This window comes from Chiroxiphia lanceolata, chromosome 12 (assembly GCF_009829145.1).
Source record: "Chiroxiphia lanceolata isolate bChiLan1 chromosome 12, bChiLan1.pri, whole genome shotgun sequence".
NCBI lineage: Eukaryota > Metazoa > Chordata > Aves > Passeriformes > Pipridae > Chiroxiphia > Chiroxiphia lanceolata.
Window position 1 is genome coordinate 21,173,134 of NC_045648.1, and position 18,396 is coordinate 21,191,529.

Here is an 18,396-nt window from a genome sequence, read left to right on the forward strand (position 1 = left end):
ACAAGTATTCTGGGCCAACGAGTTGGGAACTGAGCTCCCAGCGAGCAGATGCTGTTGGGAAGCTGACATCCACACCAGCCACAATTCAGCAGCACTGTTTGCTTGGGGAGGTTGGCAGTGGGTGGGTTTGGTTTGGTTTGTATATGGGGGTGTTTTCATTTGTTGGGGGGGGGGTGAGGGAGGATTTTGTTGGGTTTTTTGGTTGTTTGTTGGGGTGGCTTTTGTTTGTTTTGTTGGGTTTTTTTTAAATACAGACCTAGCTCTAGTCTGAGCCCATGGATTAAATACCCATTAGCAGTTAGTATTAGAGATGCTGCTGGAGCACAGCTTTCCAGTTTAGTGTTATCCAGTCTGCATGCTCAGAGAGCTCCAGAAGGTGAATCAAAGCACAGTGTGGGAACAATTGCACAATCCACTTCGAAACCACACATCTGAACCAATACATTACTGCAGAGGAACAGTGAGATACCCACGCACACATGACCTCAACTGGGAGACATGCTGGTACAACCACCTAAGAACCTTGGTAAATTAAGAGTAAGTACTTCAAACAGGAAACTAAAAGATGCTTGCAAATGAGGGAGTTCTAACATTGCTGAAAAGTAACATACTCAAGAGAAAGAAGATATTAACGCTGCAGTATGAAGGGGCCCTAAATGTCAGAAAATGGGAAAACTGAAGGACTTGAAGATTAGTTTAACCAGGAATCAAAACATAAATAAAAAAGGGACAGGGGAACAGTGAACGACAGACAGCATCTAGGAAAAAAATTAGGAGGAGTGTTATAGGTACAAATTGAACAATATCCATTCCACTGCAATAGGCACTGGTGAAAATTCTCAGCAAGAATACTCTGCCCAACTTGGCCATCATATTTCATTAAACATGCCCAGATAGTGTAGAGAATGCAGGTCAGAAATAAAGATGCCAAGAGATTTATCAAATTACTTATAAGTGAAGTTAGAAAGTTCTGGTTTTCTTTAGCCAGGTATGCTTGTTTAAAAGTAAACCAGCGGGAGAGATGAACCCAACTCAAGAGAGATTACAAGGCAGAGTTACAATTTACCAAAGAGTAAGCCTGATGTGTCAGGTGTGCCCTGGGCAGCTGCTGCAAACGATTCATTTATTAACAGTCCATCAGAAATGACATGGAGGGTGTAGAATACACAGTTCTGGTTATACCCAATGAAACAGGAGGTTAGGCCCAAAAGAGTTAACTAAGAATTTGGGCCTGCTAACAAGTTACCAACATCCAAAACGATCTGTGCTCGTTCTGTTCTACTTAATGGACCAAAAGCTTAAGAGAATAGTACAAGAACATGTAATAGGCCTAGAGGCAATAAATTAGAAATACTACAGGATCAGGTAGACATTTGAGTAGGAGAAATAGGCCTGGAGCCAGGGTTTTTTCCAGGCTTCAGTGAGCGGGTCAAGAACAATGGAAGAGAAGAAGAGTCAGGCTGAGGAAGATGAGTTAAAGCCCCCAGACCCACCAAAATTGAGGGCCAAGAGAAGCACCGCCCCAAGCCCCGCCTGAGCTCCACCTATACTCCCCCTATTATTAATATGCATAGATAGATGTTGTAATCACTTGAATATGCATTTAATCACATCTGAAGATTGTATAAAAATGCTGATTTTGTGTGAAGCCTTCGAGCAAGTTTGTCCAGCGCGAGCTGGCTTGCTCCCAACGTTGAATAAACAAATACCTTGCTGCTTAAAGATAAAAAGTCTCTGAGCAGTTTCTTGGACCGATTTTTCGGATTCACCACACAGTGATAAACTGGTCCCGGCCCCCATAACTAGGACACCAAGTTAAAGAATAGTGGAAGTTTTCTGGTAGGTTAAAAAATCCTCAACTAATAAATAACAACAAAATCATTTGTCCTTGTATCCATCACATACACGTAAAAAAAAAAATAAATAGGAGGCTTAACTTGCAGCAAAAAGTTACATTACATATCAGGATATATACAGTTAACATAAGAGATTCAAACTAGCACAGAAGTAGCCAAATGCTGGAAGGAGTTGACTAACAGGTTACAAACTTTCCTTTATCACCTAACTTTGGGAACATCTAAATAAACACTCAAATAGAGAAGCTGCTGTTTATAGATCGATCTCACATTGAAAACAGAATAGATGAGACCCATTCCAGGTACACGTCTATAATTTTATAATTTTTGTCCATTATTCATGTTTAATTTTACTGTGTGTGTGTGTATAAACACACACAGAGAATATGTTGGTAATATGAATTTATTTTCAAAAGTATATATGTCGAAAGTGTGACATATTTTTATCAACCATTATTGTTTATAAAGCAAACACCATAATTCTCAGAGAAGGCAGTTTACCACTCCTTTAGTACACTTAAGTAGCTTTGCTTGTGAACTTACAGTGAATAGGAAGCAAGAAAGGTTTCTTTGTACTCTCCATCACCAAGTATCTCACTTGGGGATTTACAGTCACTACCGTGCCCTTCCTATATCTTATATCAATGCCTACACTTAAAAACTTCGGAGCCTCCAAAATTCTTTATCAAGCAATTTGGTGGTGAAATCCAGTCTACGTCTACAAGCTAAAATACAATTATCAATTAATCTCTAAATATAGAAAGATTATTAAAGGACCAGCTGGCATTTTAAAATGATGAAAGCCAACAATGTTCTTTGGCATCAGCACTAGCTGATGTTGCTAAGCTACTGTTGCTGCCCAGTTAGTTACACATCATCAGGTATTTAATTCATGCAGGTCACTGGTCTGTAGGAAAAATAAAAATTAAAGGGAAAAAAAAGACAGAAACAAAAAACTTGCACTCAAAATGCATTTTTACACCAGTAAAACTCAAAAGTCAAATCTTACCCTCTGAGTCTATGAAGTACAATATAGCTTGTGTCCATGATCAAACGATATACAGAGGAAAACAATTAGCCTTTGGTGCTGTTTTAGAGTCCATGCTATCTTTAATTGCCCTGTTAACTTTGGCCTGGTTTTGCTATAATGTAGGTAAGTTTTTATTGTTATGACATCTATTTTTGATGTGTGAATTTTGATTTTTGTAAAATAAATTACTTGGTAAGGATCAGAAGGAGATGCTGCTTCTGTGTGTCAACAGGGGCAAATGGAAAAAACTGGCAGAATGGATGAAAATTTAGATTATCAGTCAGATGAGAGCCTATGAAGATAATGCTATTTAGTATGTGATCACTGCTCAAAAAATTTCTTTTGAGTTTCTGGCAGTTTCTATGAGATTATACAACCAGCCTTTTCCTAATTCTTTCATCACTGATCACACTCGTGATTTGCAGCTTCCAAATCCAAACCTGCATTTACTCTTAAGCAACCCAGCCAGCCCAGGTACCACCACTGCACTACTGAACAAACTCGGAGAAAACTCCAAATATCTTCCTAATCACAAACATCACCTCAGCAGTGCTTTTTCTCTAGCTTGGTTTCATTTTTATTTAGGCCATTATTTTTATGCCCTTAGCAAAACTGTGTCATTTGGAAGTCAGCCTTTTATCTCTGTTGGTGCAGAAGGAAATAATTCTACTGATAGAGGACAATTTTGGCCTCTAAAGAACCCTTTTCATCATGCACTGTAAGCACTAACTTTATGACTCTGATGTTTCTTCCCTTCCTCATATAATTGAAATAGGAATATCATTAAGATCAATTACACATTAAACACTTTCTGGTTTGGGTTTTTTGCTTTGGTTTTTTTCCCTATGGTGAATGTATAACTTGTTGAAAAACTATGCACAGAATCATATTTAACAAGTTTTTACTATCAAACAGTTAAGACTTATCACATCAGATACTGCAGACTTTTGTCTGATCAACAATTTCTATGAAGGAGCAAAATGATGAAAAAGAGAGTAATGGAAGGGATCCCAGGTCTACAGAACATGACAAAGACAGCAGGTGTTCAGTTTATTGAAGGAAGGGACATCAGTAGCTGCCTTCAAACACAAAGGTTACTGTGACCTAGCAGCCAAGGCAACTTGACAAAAGCATCAGGACACAGCTCCTAAACAGAAAAGTTACTGTCAAAACCATGACATCATTACCTCATCGAGCATAAGCGTTTTCTGGCTCTCCTCAGTTTTTCTTCCTGAACAATTAATTGCTAATTTGAGGGAAAGCAAGCAAACAAACAAATCAAGCCCCTATGAGCAGTGCATTCTTGAAAGATCAGCTGTCAGCTTACCTTGTTCTAGTTTGTTCCAACACCATGTTCTAGGAATCCCCTCTATATATATAAAAAAACCTCAACAAACAAAACACAAAATCCCAGCAACCAAAAAAAAAAAACCAAACAAAAAATCCAGACAAAACAAAAGTCCAAATGAAACAACAAAACAACAAAACCCAAATCAAATCCAGCAACAACAAAAAAGTAAATATCCGTAGAGAATTTCCTTTTATATTTAAGAGGGTTGCTTATAAATATTTGCTATTCCACAAGATTATAAACTGTGAAGCTGTACATCTAATGCTACTATTATAATCTCAGATTTCAATGAAAATGTTCCTTGCATTATCTGTCAACACGTTCCCTAAAGCCTTGCTACAGATCACTGGGTCAGCGAAACAACGAAATTTATTGTCCCTGCAAGATGTTACAGTTATTTTTAAATGACATAGGTGGGTTATGCTAAAAACCTTTTAATTTCCCAGGCAAAGAAGGGCAAGAACTCATCAGTATTATGTTTATTACAGTTCTCTCAGCACGTTTGTACAACCTTGTTATCCAATGGTTCTGCATATTTATAGCTTCCTGAAGTAACAGATCATCACTTGTCAGCTGCTGAAATACAGAAGGATCAGACAGGACATTTCTTGAGAAAGTACTTTTGGGATTGAGGAGGTGTGAATCCTGTCTGAGAACACACTATTTGCTTATCCTTATCTTCCCACTCTTCAAGCATTTCAACTGGCAGCTGGGGGAGCAAACGTTTCTCCCAGTTAAGTGGCCAAAGCATTTTTTAACAAACACCAAATACACTGGGTTTTATATTAAAAATACAATTTATTGTCTTTATTAAAAGTGCCTGTTTCTGAGAAATCCAGTAAATCAGACTTCATCAACTATAACTTTAGGATCTAAAATAGCTATGTAAGGTATCTTTTTCATGCTAGGAAACCACCTTCTTTAAATATACAAGCCTAAATTTTCTTTTTCAGCCTATTCATTGGTAATTTAATTGGAAAAGAACAGAATCCTTTTTTGTAAGTCTATGTTTGTAAAATTATAAAATCATTTTTCATCTTCTTCAGGCTGATCTCCACACAAAGTATTTTTTACTTCATTCAAAGTATCATTATATGTATTTATACCATCAGAGCTCTCATTTCCACAAGAGCCTACTGATTAATGTAATCACTGTGCATTATTGCTAATCCACAGGCTTTTTGTGGGCATCTAACAAATATAATTACACTGACTGTCGAATTTGCTGCTTTCAGAAAACAGAACACTTCACAAAGCAGGATATTATTTTTAAGTACAAGCTTTTTACATTGTGTTCACCTTTGGCATGTTCTGTGGTCTGTGTTGTTAGTCAGAACTTCACATCCATCTGCTTTGTTTCATCCTGCAGGACTGTCTGGAAGGTAGGACCAAAAATAACTCAAACACAGAACCTATCTCTGGTTGCTCCTAAATAATATCCAAGGAAACAGAGGTATGGTTGAACACCTGCCAACAGCTAAGACTGTCAGACTCCCTTTGCAGCAGCTGGTGACTCCCAGGTTGTTGCTGGCATTTTTGCCTGCTTTCATCAGATGACTCCCGGTTCAAAGACGGAACTTATCGGCCAAACGACTGAAACACATCGCAGTTTCCGTGGTGTATTCTGGAACGTTTTTCCCAAATTTTTTTTGCAAAAAAGTTACTCCTAACATTGTTCCCAAGTGCCCTCTTAAACTCTACAGAAGGATTACATCAATAACTGCTAAATTACCTAAAATTATCAAAATAATTGATTCCTGAAGCAGGGAAGGGAGTTTAAAATGTCTTGGTTTAACAACATCTTTGATGTTATACTGTTAACAAACAGAAGCAAGATACCCAAAGTATTTATAGACATTTCTGAATTAGGGAAATATTGTTTAAAATATTGCTCTAATTTCTAAATGAAATTAGTTTTCAAGAATTTTGTCTACAGCCCCTTACTATATTTTACTAGAGCATTCAATCTGGCATCAGATTCTTTCTCCTGATTAAGTCAGCTACAGAGGATACAAGGAAATACACTATTTGGGGACTCTCACACAGTTCCTAAACATACTTAACTATTAAAAAAAACCCCAAAACTAATTAATTCTTATTTTCCAGGAGCTCTAAACGTTAGTACATGTAGACTTAGTTTTACATGGGAAGAAGTCTTCACAGACCTATCTTGGTTCATTGATGTTATATAAATCGCAACATTCTGATGAAGGGAAGAAATCTTCAGGATATAAAAAAAGTAACCAACTTCCAAAAATAAAAAAATTGCTTGTTCCAGAAACATTCAAGCTTGAAACGTAACTGTGACTCTCAAATTGACTCCTCTTTTGCACATTACTGCTTATCTTCTCTATTTTTCAAAACAGGTTAGTTAACAAGATAATTACTTGTATGATTAGGAACCAAAACAGCTGATCCAGGCAAAACCTCAAGTTAACTCCAAAAAAATCATACAGTAAGCCAAGTTTTTAAACCATCAGACCCAAGAAGGAACTACGAAGTGGAAGGACAGCTACAGTTTGCCTAGTGATGAATTATAGGTCTACAAGCAAAAAGCTCAGACGAAGGTACAATTGTCAGAAATCTAAAGTGGTTTTGCTTCCTTCTACTTTCCTCCCAATTATTTCAGATTCACAAACCAATGATGGATATGACTGAACACTTCAGACAATTCTCACTTTGAACTGACAGGTATTATCACTGGGGACCTTTTTTCCTAATAGTTGGATTTGTATTCAGGCTTTCAGACACTTGATTCACAACAAGTTCAGGAAGATGGGCACATGGGCTCTGGTGGACAGCAACATGCTTTTCTGATGTTGGTTATACCTACTATCTGTATGACGCTTTATTGTTTGCACTATCATTATTAGTCTCACAGTAAAGGATCTTCTCCACTCTAAAGGCAAATATTATGTACCAAGAGAAATTAGTCCATCAAACCACAAGGAAAAGCTGCATTGACTATTTACACCACTTAGGTAGGTAAGAAAATATTTACTGAATAAACATGAACTTCAAAAGCAGATAAGTAATGCTTTAGAATTGTTGCTAGTTACTACTTATTGTAATAATGTTTCACGGGTTTTCAAAGTATGGTCTGACAGGGAAGCTTTATTCAAAATTTTGTAAGGAATGAAGGCACATCTTTAAGGGGAGGAAAGGAAGTAATACTTACAGGATTCCTAAATTCCTTAGGCCCAGAATAATATATCTAACACAAGAATAAATAGAACAAGAGGTATATCTATTAAGAACTCCTTAAAAAGGCTAATGTCTCCTCTTCTACCAGAAAAAGCATGAAGAATTGGTAATATGAAGGACTTAAGCCTATATATTAAATCTGACTCCTACCTACTACAGCAATATTACCTTGTCCTTCCGAAATGGCAACCACTGCTGGTTTATTAACGCAGGGCAACATTGAAAAGTTTGTCACATTTACCCAATCTGCACAACGTTAGCAGAGAGAAAGTGCCCCTGCCCCTCCATTTGTCCTGTCCCCACTATCCTCTCCTGTAGCATGCAGCAGGTTCTGCAGCAGAAGTGCCAGAGGTGCACCAGAGGTACCATGTGAGCCAGCTGGAAGAGATCCTTACAAGTACAGACACAATGATAACTCTCTCAAGGGCACGAGTTGCTATTTTACATGGATTTTTCTTTCTCCCCTCCTCTTACTCCTCCAGTCCCACCCCCCCAACTCCAGCTGTGTTTTATGGCTCACTTTGTTCTGGTTTTAATGCTATTTTGAGCATGAAAATTATTTATAACATTCTGATGTATTTAAATAAACCCCCACTCCCTAAGCCATCATTTTTCAAGTATCCTTTGTAACCAAGAATTTGTGACTAAAACTCAGAAATATTCTTCTTTGATGACCCATTCTATGCTTCACATGTAATGAAAACGTATTTCACATGAAAATTCTATTATGTTTAAAATGACTGCAAACCTAAATCTCAAATCTAACACATCTTGAAATAACATTGCTCTTTTGGAAAGTAATTGTAAAGGCAGAAAGGACTACAACAGCATCCATTTGGTTTACTACCATTTGCAATAGATCAAATAACTTTTCAGATACAAAACACGCACTTCTCAGCTGCTAACATGTCTGTGTAGGCAAGAGAGAGGAAGCTCAACTATTCTTTATCTGAAGATCCCACACTTTTCATTAGGAGCTTTCTAAATGTATTTTTTACTTTCAGATCATGAACACAAAAACTAAAATTGCCATAAGAACGTGCAAGTGGTCTTATATCCCCCTGAAAATTTCTGTTTAAGAGGAAAATGGAAAGAATCAAGACAACAGTCTGGTAGTCTGGATGACCTGGGCCACGCAGAAGAGATTGAGTTCCCTTCACATCAACACAAACAGAACTGGAGCCTTTGCACTCGAGCCTGTCATGGTTTTTAGTCATATTTTTCACAAGTTTTCAAAAGGTTTTGGATTTAGCCTCTGGAAAGATAAAAATTGTTTGAACTACAGCTACTGTCAATATATGACAAAACCACTTTCTACCACTGTTATTTTCAGAGTGGTACAGCCGCCAAGATGCCAAGCACATGTTCACAGTATCATTTTAAGGAGTGTGTCTTAGTTCTTGATGATTCTTTACAGAGCCAGAACTTGAAAGCCTCCTATTTTAATAGCATTGGTCAACAAATGCTTTCACTGCTACCATTGAGTTTAACTTTTCTTCTAGAATATATAATAGTGAGGTAATTACTTGTGTTTATTATTGATAAATTACATTGTCTATTGGCTCTTTACTTTGAATGCTGAAATAATACTTAGTGTTTGTTTTAAACTAAAAAGTAGTCTTACTTTGTGTAGCAAGCAAAAAGTCTACAAAAAATCTGAAAAACAGCTGCATTCACAATTTTTCACCTAGAAGAAAACAAGTTTCTTCTCTGAAGAGTGAATGCAAAAGTGACATTATGAAGCTACATGTTTAATATCTCTCAGTGCCTCTGGATTAAGTGCGTTCAGCTTAAAACCACCTGGTTTTATCTCGCCTGGCACTAAAGGTTTACCTTAAATCTTTAGATTAAGCCTTGCTCTTTTCTGCTACAATAGTAGCAGAAACAATCTCATAAGTAAATTATATCCCTCACATGAAAATAATTCTGCTGAGATGGACTCTTTGTAGGAGACAGGAATAACAAAACTGCATATTTATCAATGAGGACATTATTTTGCAGAACAGAAATTACTCATGATGATGTCATCTAGAATGGAAGAAAGTTCATATTCAAAACTGAAAGCAAGTTTGCAAATAGAGTAATTCTCACTTCATACATCAGACACAAAAGTTTAAACTCACAATGGTGTTTCAACTCTCCGTGTTTAAATCAAGCTGTTGTAAAGATCAGAAATCCAAAAGTTACATTCAGTTTCCCTCCACCAAGCAAAAAACATGTATTCTCCAAAGTGTTTACAATTTCTCATTTTTATCTGAATACCAAAACAAAAAAAAACAAGCAAGTTTACACTTCTTAGAATATTGTAACATTATTCGTTTGTTTTTTTTTTTTGAAATCACAATCTATCTGAAAACAATGTCTCATTATAAGTGATGTAGCAGCAGTAATTCAAGTCTTTCTTATTTACTGCAATTTAGGTCAAAAGTATTGCACATACTCAAGACCCTCAAAAGTAACACACAGAGTACTGGCATCTGCTCCTCAGAATTGGTTATTTTACTCTGCAGACCTGCATCAAATTACTAACCAGTAGATGTAACCAGTATGGAATAAAATTCTGCCTAGCAGAAAGGATTACTAGTGATTTGTAGGGAATTCACAGTCTCTGCACAAAACAGGAGCTTTCAGACTGGCCTTATACGTTCTATCTGAATTAAAAACCTGTAAATGGAACATGAGCAAATCTGTTTGCAAAAGAAGTCTGAAGAAGGGAGCATCCACACTATACACATATTGGATGGACAACTCCTTCAGACAAGCTCTAGTCTGGTCCAGAGACTAGCAGTCAGATTCAATTTACTATATTCTTAAGCACATCTTTTTAGCTTAATTTGATCCCCCATGAATCAAGTTTGTGTGCTCTGAGAATGCTCCACGATGTGCATGTGCAGTAAGTGGGAGCACATAATGACCAGAACTAAAACAGTTTCTATGGACACATCCAAAGAACACCAAAAATGACAATGATAAAATCTGCTGGGGAGGGGACTGAAGTTTCAAACAGCACAATCGAATACTTTTAAAGGAATTAGCAACACACTGTTCTTAAAAACAGACTGTAGCCTCTGTGATTCTGTGACTTCATCAAAGATGGGGCATTTTGATATTAAAATACTACCTGCACACAAGTTATCATGTTCTAAATGTATAAATACTCCTCGAGTATAAATTCCCTAGCTTTGTCATATTTGCATAGTATTCCTTTAAAGCAGCGTGATTACTTCCACAGAGAAGAGGTAATGACCACAACATATTCTGCTTCTAGAGGAGTAGCTTTCTTCAAATACACCACCCAAATAGTTACACTCCTCTAAGTCACATTTTTTCAGGTAGTTCTCATCTTACAGAGTCCCATTATCTGCTCTGCCCTTGGATTCCAGAAGGCACAGGAGTGAGCAAAAAAATGAATTCTGACAGAACAGTCAATTAAACATGACAATTCACAACTCACAATTCCTCCCATAAGTCACAACATACAACTAAAACAGAGGTGTAATAAGTTCAGCAGCTACTAATGACTAGGTACTTGACCTTGGAAATTCCCACTTCCACCAAGCTACTTAGCTCTTCCCAAGTTTCTCAGTAGACTTTAACTGTTCCACACTCAGTTGTTATAAGCTCCTGGACAGTATTTGGTGTCTTTACAGCGAACACTCATATATTTCCAGCATAAAACAATGCCTGGATAGGACAAATAGCAAAAATAAATTATGCTATTTCTTCCCTACCGACTGGACACCTCCTGCTTCTTATCACAATCATCTTTGCTTTCTTCAACTACTCCTTCCTGTAACACAGAAAGTTTTTAAATTAATTTGCTGAGGCAACAGAACATACTCAGAAGCAAAAAAAGCTGATTTGCCCCATGAAACAAATAATGCTGACTGCCGTAAGTCTATTTTCCAGTGCACTGAAGACAACAAATTTCTCTAATATTGAGCCCCAAATCCTCAGGAAGTTACAAATAGTTATATTACCACACACAGTTCAAAGAATTAAAAAGGAAGACTGTCATCTTTCTAATTGTACCTCTGTCCAGCTGCCTTATGTGCTATCATTCCATATGGATATGGAAACATGTTTCCATTGGATATGGAAACATTTTCGCTGTGAATCCCCTGTTTCAACACCTTGCCTTACCATAGACTCCAGAAAATCCAGAGAATGTACCCAAGGCTTCTTTTTCCTTATGTTCTAGGATGTATATATGACCTCTTCTTGTACACCAATGCCACAGGTTTTAGCTGGCATCTACTAACAGCCTTATGGTTTGTTGGGTTTTTTTTTTTGGGGGGGGGGGTGTTGAATTGGATTTTTTTTTGGTCATGATGTAAAAATCAAGAATGTTAAGAAAATTAGTACCTAGACAAGACACATTGCAATAGTTGCAAATTTTCTTAAGTCCATGCAGGTGATAACGATAGTTTTTCACTAGCACTGTGTACCAGCAACACACATCCCTACCAGGCTTCCTGAGACACAGAGTGCCAGACAGTTGACTTCCTTCCCCACACTGCTCACGTTTCCAAGCCCTGGCAAACTTGCAAAGAAAGGAAAAGCATGCCTAAATGTTAGTAAATCCAACCCAGTAGAAGAGTCAGAAAAAAAAGGGGATGGTGGTTAAGTAAAGGAAACAGCAGTGGACAGTAACAGATAGACTCTCAAAGAATCAGGTAATGTAATTCTTTTACAGGTATGTATAACTGAAGGTTCCACTACAGTTAACTGAAACTGTTATTGCATCTTAAAATTCTTAAGTGAGGAGGTAACAGTGGTCAGTCCTGAAAGTACTATTTTCTCAAACTTATCATCCAATGTAGGTGTTCTTATTTTGTGACCATCACACTGGCAAAAACCTACCATGAATTATTAGCCAGATCCAGTAGTCACTCATTTGTTGGAAAGGCAAGTGTGAAGAAACAAAAGATTAACAAATCACTTGTACGATTTCTGAAGCGATTCATTTCCTGCTCTTCTAAATTTCATCAAACTGAAGCAAGGAACATCGAGGTAACTGTTCTAGCATGTGGATGCATTGTCTTTCAGGAATGACGTAAGATCTTCGACAGCCACACAGAGAAAACACTTTCACTTGCTCCCTGGATCTGACTATTTCATAATCTGCATTTGAGGTCCGATTAGTCTCCTGAGAACTTCTTCAGGAGTAATTTACCTGTGCAGTAATTTACCTATTCAAGTCCTAAAACAGCAATACAAACTACCTCCAAAAGAAGCCTGAAATGTGAATATTTACAGATATGGAGCCTTGTCTGAACCAGTAGCAAACTTCACAGAATAACAAACTGTCCACGATAAAATAACCATCATGGTCATGGAGTCCACAGATTTGAAATCTACTATTAAACAATGAACTGCAGAGAAGGGATCTAGTCAGATAACCTTACCCAAAGAGCTAATGACACCTCTGTGGTTACAACAGATGTTCAGAAATGTTTCTGATTATTTCTGCTGATTCAAGTAAAAAAAAAAAAGTGTTTCCTCCAAGAAAGTTGTAGGTTGAGCCCTCAAGGTGTGTGTGTTAACCAAGGGCACTCAACAAAGCAACCCATACTATATATTTTCATAAAATATCTAGAACTCTCAGAGAGCACACTCAGAAGTACGATGCACATTTTGATGAAAATTTCTTGATAACCATGGTAGAGTTTTGTTTATACCTACAGCAGGGAGACAAAAAAGCCACCATTTAAGTCCTAGATATGAAATTATCAGCTCCAAGACAAATAAATAACATGCATTAGCAGGTTGTACATGTTCAGTAAACACTGAACAAAACACAAGAGCAGCAATAAGTTGACTTTCAAAGAGATTAGCTCTGCTTTCACAGTAACACACTCTGTTGGCAGCAGACTTTTCATACAAACTAAAGCTCATTGCTTCGAACTACAATTACTACCACTCTAGTATCTCCCGACTATCCACGAGCAATAATGGAAAATACTGAAAGAGAAAGAAATAGGGGAAAGGAGAAAGGAAAAGAAACTCTGTACCTGAAATGGAGAAGAAGGGGTAAACACAACTGCTAACAAATCATCTTTATGCTCATCTTCCCTTCACTTCCACAATGATTCTGCACAGGAACATGCCAGGACAACCTGCTGTGCGTGAGGAACACTCAGGGTCACAGACTAGTAGAAGCTTTTGAAAGTTAACTCCTCTAAGCATCACCTGAGGGTTTGAAACCTGTTTGTACAACACCATTGAAGAATACAAAAAGGACTCTTACACTCAGCTTTCTCAGTTAATAATGCAGACGAGTATATAACGTATTTCCCATTTTCAATAGGAGAGAACTGAGCTCATCCTGATAATCTCCCTAAATATCTGTTTCCCTTTTCAAAGAACACAAAAAAGCACGTCGTGAACCTTGAAGACAAACTGCATGAAAGCTGCTTTTCAGCCAGAGGATTTGATCTGTTTTGAACATGGGATATGGATGAAAACAGGAACAATTGAGAAGAAACAATGAAAAAGAAAGGCAGCACAAGAGCTTCCAGCAATACACTTCCACACAAGAATACAACTGCTGTCAAGTAACTATATATAAAAGAAGGGATAGCATGTACTTGCTGTGTATTCTTCTAAGACTTCTAGTGCCATGGTATGATTTTAGAAACCTGGGTAATCTTATGATTTAACTTACTATTTTACCGATACTTTCCTATACAAGAGACAACTCTAGTCTCTAAGGCTGGTAATTTTCTCAAAATGCTGCGATCAAAGTGGGGGGTGGCAGGATAAACACTTTCTTCTGAACTTTAAATAATTTCAAGAAATGACTTCACAAAGCAAGGTTTGCTTTTGCAGTCACACTAACATAGCTCTATCAGCCTGTGGTTTGCTACTGTCCTAACACTGACAGTAACCAGAAACTTTAGGCACAACTAGCAGAGGCATTTCTTTCAATCTGATCACATACAAAACCTGCACGCTCCAATTCGGTGTATGTTTTGGATTCTAAGGGGCAAAGGGGGAATAAATATTTCCTCATATTCAAGCAACTTTGGACCTATAGGAATGACAAAGAACCTTGCCACTGCTTATACTTTTGGGAAAGTTCTACTGATGTACCAGAACAACCTAATTTTGATACCTATTCTTCCATGAACAAAATGATGCTAATATTCAGTTCTTGATGTTCTTAAAAGGATCAGAGACACTTATGATCATATAACTTACATGACAAAGTATATCCTTTTGCCCAGCAGATGAAATTGCAATTATCCTGAATGCAAGACTGGATTTGGAACAAGATGCCAAACATTTCAGCACACAGTTCACAAGATCTTGCCAATGTTTTCTGACTATGCAGTACCTGCACACCTAACCCCCAAATTTCCTTGTTCTCAGTGTGAGGCTGATTCTCGCTAATCACCTCAAAAATGTCTTCATACAAAACACGTGAAAATATTTTTTATCTTCCTAATATGATGCTATAAAAGATAAAGCAAAATGGTTTCATTCATGGGATGATGCTTAAATAAGCTCTGAATTCTTCAAAGTTTTAGAGAAATTATGGTGCCTTGTTCTTTAAATCAGTTCTCACTTCCATGGTCCCTTGATTAGAAAAAAAAAAAAAAAAAACCAAAACAAGAAATCAGAACCTTTCTTTTCCTTGCGTTTGATTAGAGAACTTTCTGTGAGTGCAATATGCAGCCTGTTCTATTTTTCATTTTTTAATCAGCTAGACTGTTACAAACACTGGGAAATTATTTTCAAAAACATTTAAAAGACTTTTCATTTATACTGACAGGGCATTTGGTGTAAAAAAATGCTGAAAAGTACCAATGTCAAGCCCACTCTCTTTTAGGATGTGCATTTCCAATCAGTAAAAACTAGAGTATATCACACACACACGAAAAGAGATTTAGAATTGCTACTTGATCAGTTATTTACTTTCAACAAGTGGTGAAGGAAGTAGTTTGAAGGCAGTGAATATTTGTGTCTGATTTTGGCACCAGGTAAAGAGAGAAAGGATAGTTTCATTATTTTTCTTTCATGTCACTTAACTCACCTGTAGTTATTTCTTTAATTGTATTTTTCAGAAGCAAGCTAAAAACTGTCCCTCTTCCACGGAAGTATTTTTCAGCTGTGAGTGATGACATACCTAATTTTTGTTAAACTCAGTAAATAACCCAAAGGATTTTTAGAACAGGCTGCGTAATCAATTAACTTGACCTCAAAGAGCTCTTTAAGGCTCACCATACTCCAAAACTGCTCTATTTGTATCTTAAGAACTAAGACTTTGAAATAACGATATTAGGAGAAAACTGAATTTATTCTCATGCTCAGACAGATAATTTACAGAGTAGAAATATTTTTTCAAAAAGTAAACTCTTAATTTAGGAAACAATGCACACCTGCCTCATTCTGATAACACAGGACAATGCTGCTTTCTAGTCAACAGTCTTGCCATAGTTTCCCTGAGCCTTCCACCAATTCTGTCAGAGGCTGAAATCATGGGTTTGCTCTTTGTGATGAGCAAGGAACATGCATGAAATCTAACTGGGAAATTTTTCTATGGGTTACATTGCACAGAGAGAAGAGTAGAAGGCATCCACAATAAAACCAGTATATCTCAGAGCATAATGATAACGCCCAGAAGTGTCTTTTCACAAAGAATACAAGAGATGGGGGAAAAGGTATTATTGAAAAAGTTTTGCTTACTGGATGTTTACATTCCTGCTCGTTCTGTCAAGATAAGAAACAAAGCCTGCCTCAACTGTGTTGGTTTAATGGAATATGAATATGTAAGCAGACAGATTCTGAACATAAAATTCACACCTCATCACAAGGAATAGTTGCATATTATCTTGCAGAGGTTCAAATTCAAAAGAAGGACTATTACAATATCAAGGCTACTAGTATAAACTGGTATTTCTTTTCAAGACTAGAAAACATATTACAAAAATCAAGAAAAATATCTAAATAATTAATCCAAAACTACTCTTCTGCTCTGAAGGACTCTGAAAAAATTAGGTAATGTGCTGCAAAAGACCATATTAAACAGTTTTGGTTTTAAGAATCACACCATTTCTGCCACATATTCTGAACTGAATAACCCAAATCTTTTATCTAACAGTTCTAGTTTCTAACAGACACATTTAAAGCTGAAAACTCTGTGGTCTGTTAAAAGAGCTGAAGAGACATAACTGAAACCAGTAACACAGTAAATTAAACGGAGCAAATCCTCATCAATAACACAGAGTCTGTAACCAGTGCCCTCAGAAATGTTTAATTCTCCTTAAATGTCAAGCCCCATTTCACCGCTTATGAGAGAAACTTCCATGAACCAGTATTATCCCAGTGCATCCATGTGTGCATGGCACCCACAAACAGATGCAGATGCTCATGATCAGCAGCAAGTGAGGCCACTTGAGCCCGAGGATCAACTCTTTTTTTTTTATTTTTTTTCTTAACTTGCGCTATAAGGACACAATGCAAAGTGAACGAGTAAATCACAAAGGAGTCAGGAGGGCTCCAGACTTGCTTTCAGAACAAACAAGCTTGTTCCTCAGACATCCAGCCCCAGAAGACCTGCAGCCTCCCAAAGGGCTCGCCCCAGCCTCCCTCGAGTGCCCCAAAGCCACAGGCCTTTCCAGCACTCGCGCTCTCCTCAGCAGAGCTCTTCTTTGCTATCTGAGAACCTTAAACCCACTCCTGCTGTGCTCGCCTCGTTTTATCACCTTCAGCACAACACAGCTCTCGGCTGAAATTGCAGCCGAGCACACCCCGGCGCCAGACCCTGAGCAGCGGACGCAGCTCAAGGTGAGCGCTAAGGTGAGCCCAAGTCAGCGCCGATGGAAGGCGCCAGGGACAGCGAGCACAGCCCGCAGAACGGGCACCAGCCGCTGAGGCAACGCCAGGGGTTCATTTGTCATCGCAACTTTCACCCAACGCTGTTGATAAAATCCAATCCGCCCTGGCGAGCCCTTCCAAACGGGAGATGGAAGTGCCACCGCGCCGCTGCCGGGCTCGGGGAGCAGACCGTGCTGACCACGGCGCAGCCCATCGAGGGTCTCACCTGACCGCCTCGCTGCGGGGATGGCGCCCCGGCCCCGCTCCTCGGGATCGCCAGGGACGAGCGCCGAGGCCCGAGACCGCCGCCCGCGTCCCACCTGTCGGACGGCCGCGGATCCCGAGGCGCCGCTGGCGGTGCCGCCCGCCCCCTCCCGCGCCCCCGACTCACCGAGAAGCCGGCCCAGAACGGGCAGGAGTGGCGGACGCGGGCCGAGGTGGTGAGGGCCAGGGCGGCGAAGCTGACGGCCACGATGAGGCAGCCGAGCACCATCTGCGTGACCCCCAGGGCCAGCATGGCCCGGGAGCGGGCGCGCTGCTCGCGCAGGCGGGACAGGCTGCGGGACAGCGCGGTGGGGCTGAGCGAGCGCGCCCCGCCGGGGCCCCGCGCCGCCCCGCCGCCCGCCGGCATCGTCCGCGCGGCCCCGCACCGCCTCCTGCCGCCCCCGCGCTCCGCGGGGCCGCCGGGCGCGGGCGATGCGGGGCCGCGGGCGGCCGCGGCGCATGGAGGAGGAGCTGCCCTGCGCGACCCGCGCGGCCCCGGGCAGGGCGCGGCGGGCGAGGGGCCGCCGCCGCCTGTCCCCGCTGCGGGCGCGGCGCGGGGGGGCTGCAGGGCTGCAGCGCGCGGGCGCGGCTCAACCTCAGCCAGCGGCGGGGGCGGCCCCAGTCCGGCCCAGCCCGGGCTCGCGGAGCGCCGCGGCCCCGCTGCCCGGCTCCTGCCGCCGCGGGAGGGGAGGGGGCGACGCGGAGAGGGGAAGGGGGGAGGGTCGGTGCGGCCAATGGCGGCCGGAGCGGCGGCGGCCGCCAGCCCTGCGGACAGAGCGCGGGGCGAGGGGCCCGACCCTCGGCCCCCCAGCCTCGGGACAGCGCCCGGGCAGGCTCCCGCCTGCGGGAACATCGCTCGCACCTGGGCT

The 18,396-nt window shown here is 40.0% G+C and overlaps 1 protein-coding gene across 3 annotated transcripts in view; it reads right to left on the reverse strand.

Annotated features, from left to right (window-relative positions):
• The window catches only part of FAM189A1 (family with sequence similarity 189 member A1), a 106,967-nt gene extending 89,107 nt beyond the window's left edge, over positions 1–17,860 (reverse strand). For all 3 annotated transcript variants that reach the window (XM_032699798.1, XM_032699797.1, XM_032699796.1), the window contains exon 1: positions 17,655–17,860. In XM_032699798.1, the coding sequence (XP_032555689.1) occupies positions 17,655–17,780 (126 nt within the window). In that variant the 5' untranslated portion in view covers positions 17,781–17,860. The remainder of the gene's footprint in view (positions 1–17,654) is intronic.
• Positions 17,861–18,396: the final 536 nt, after the last annotated feature.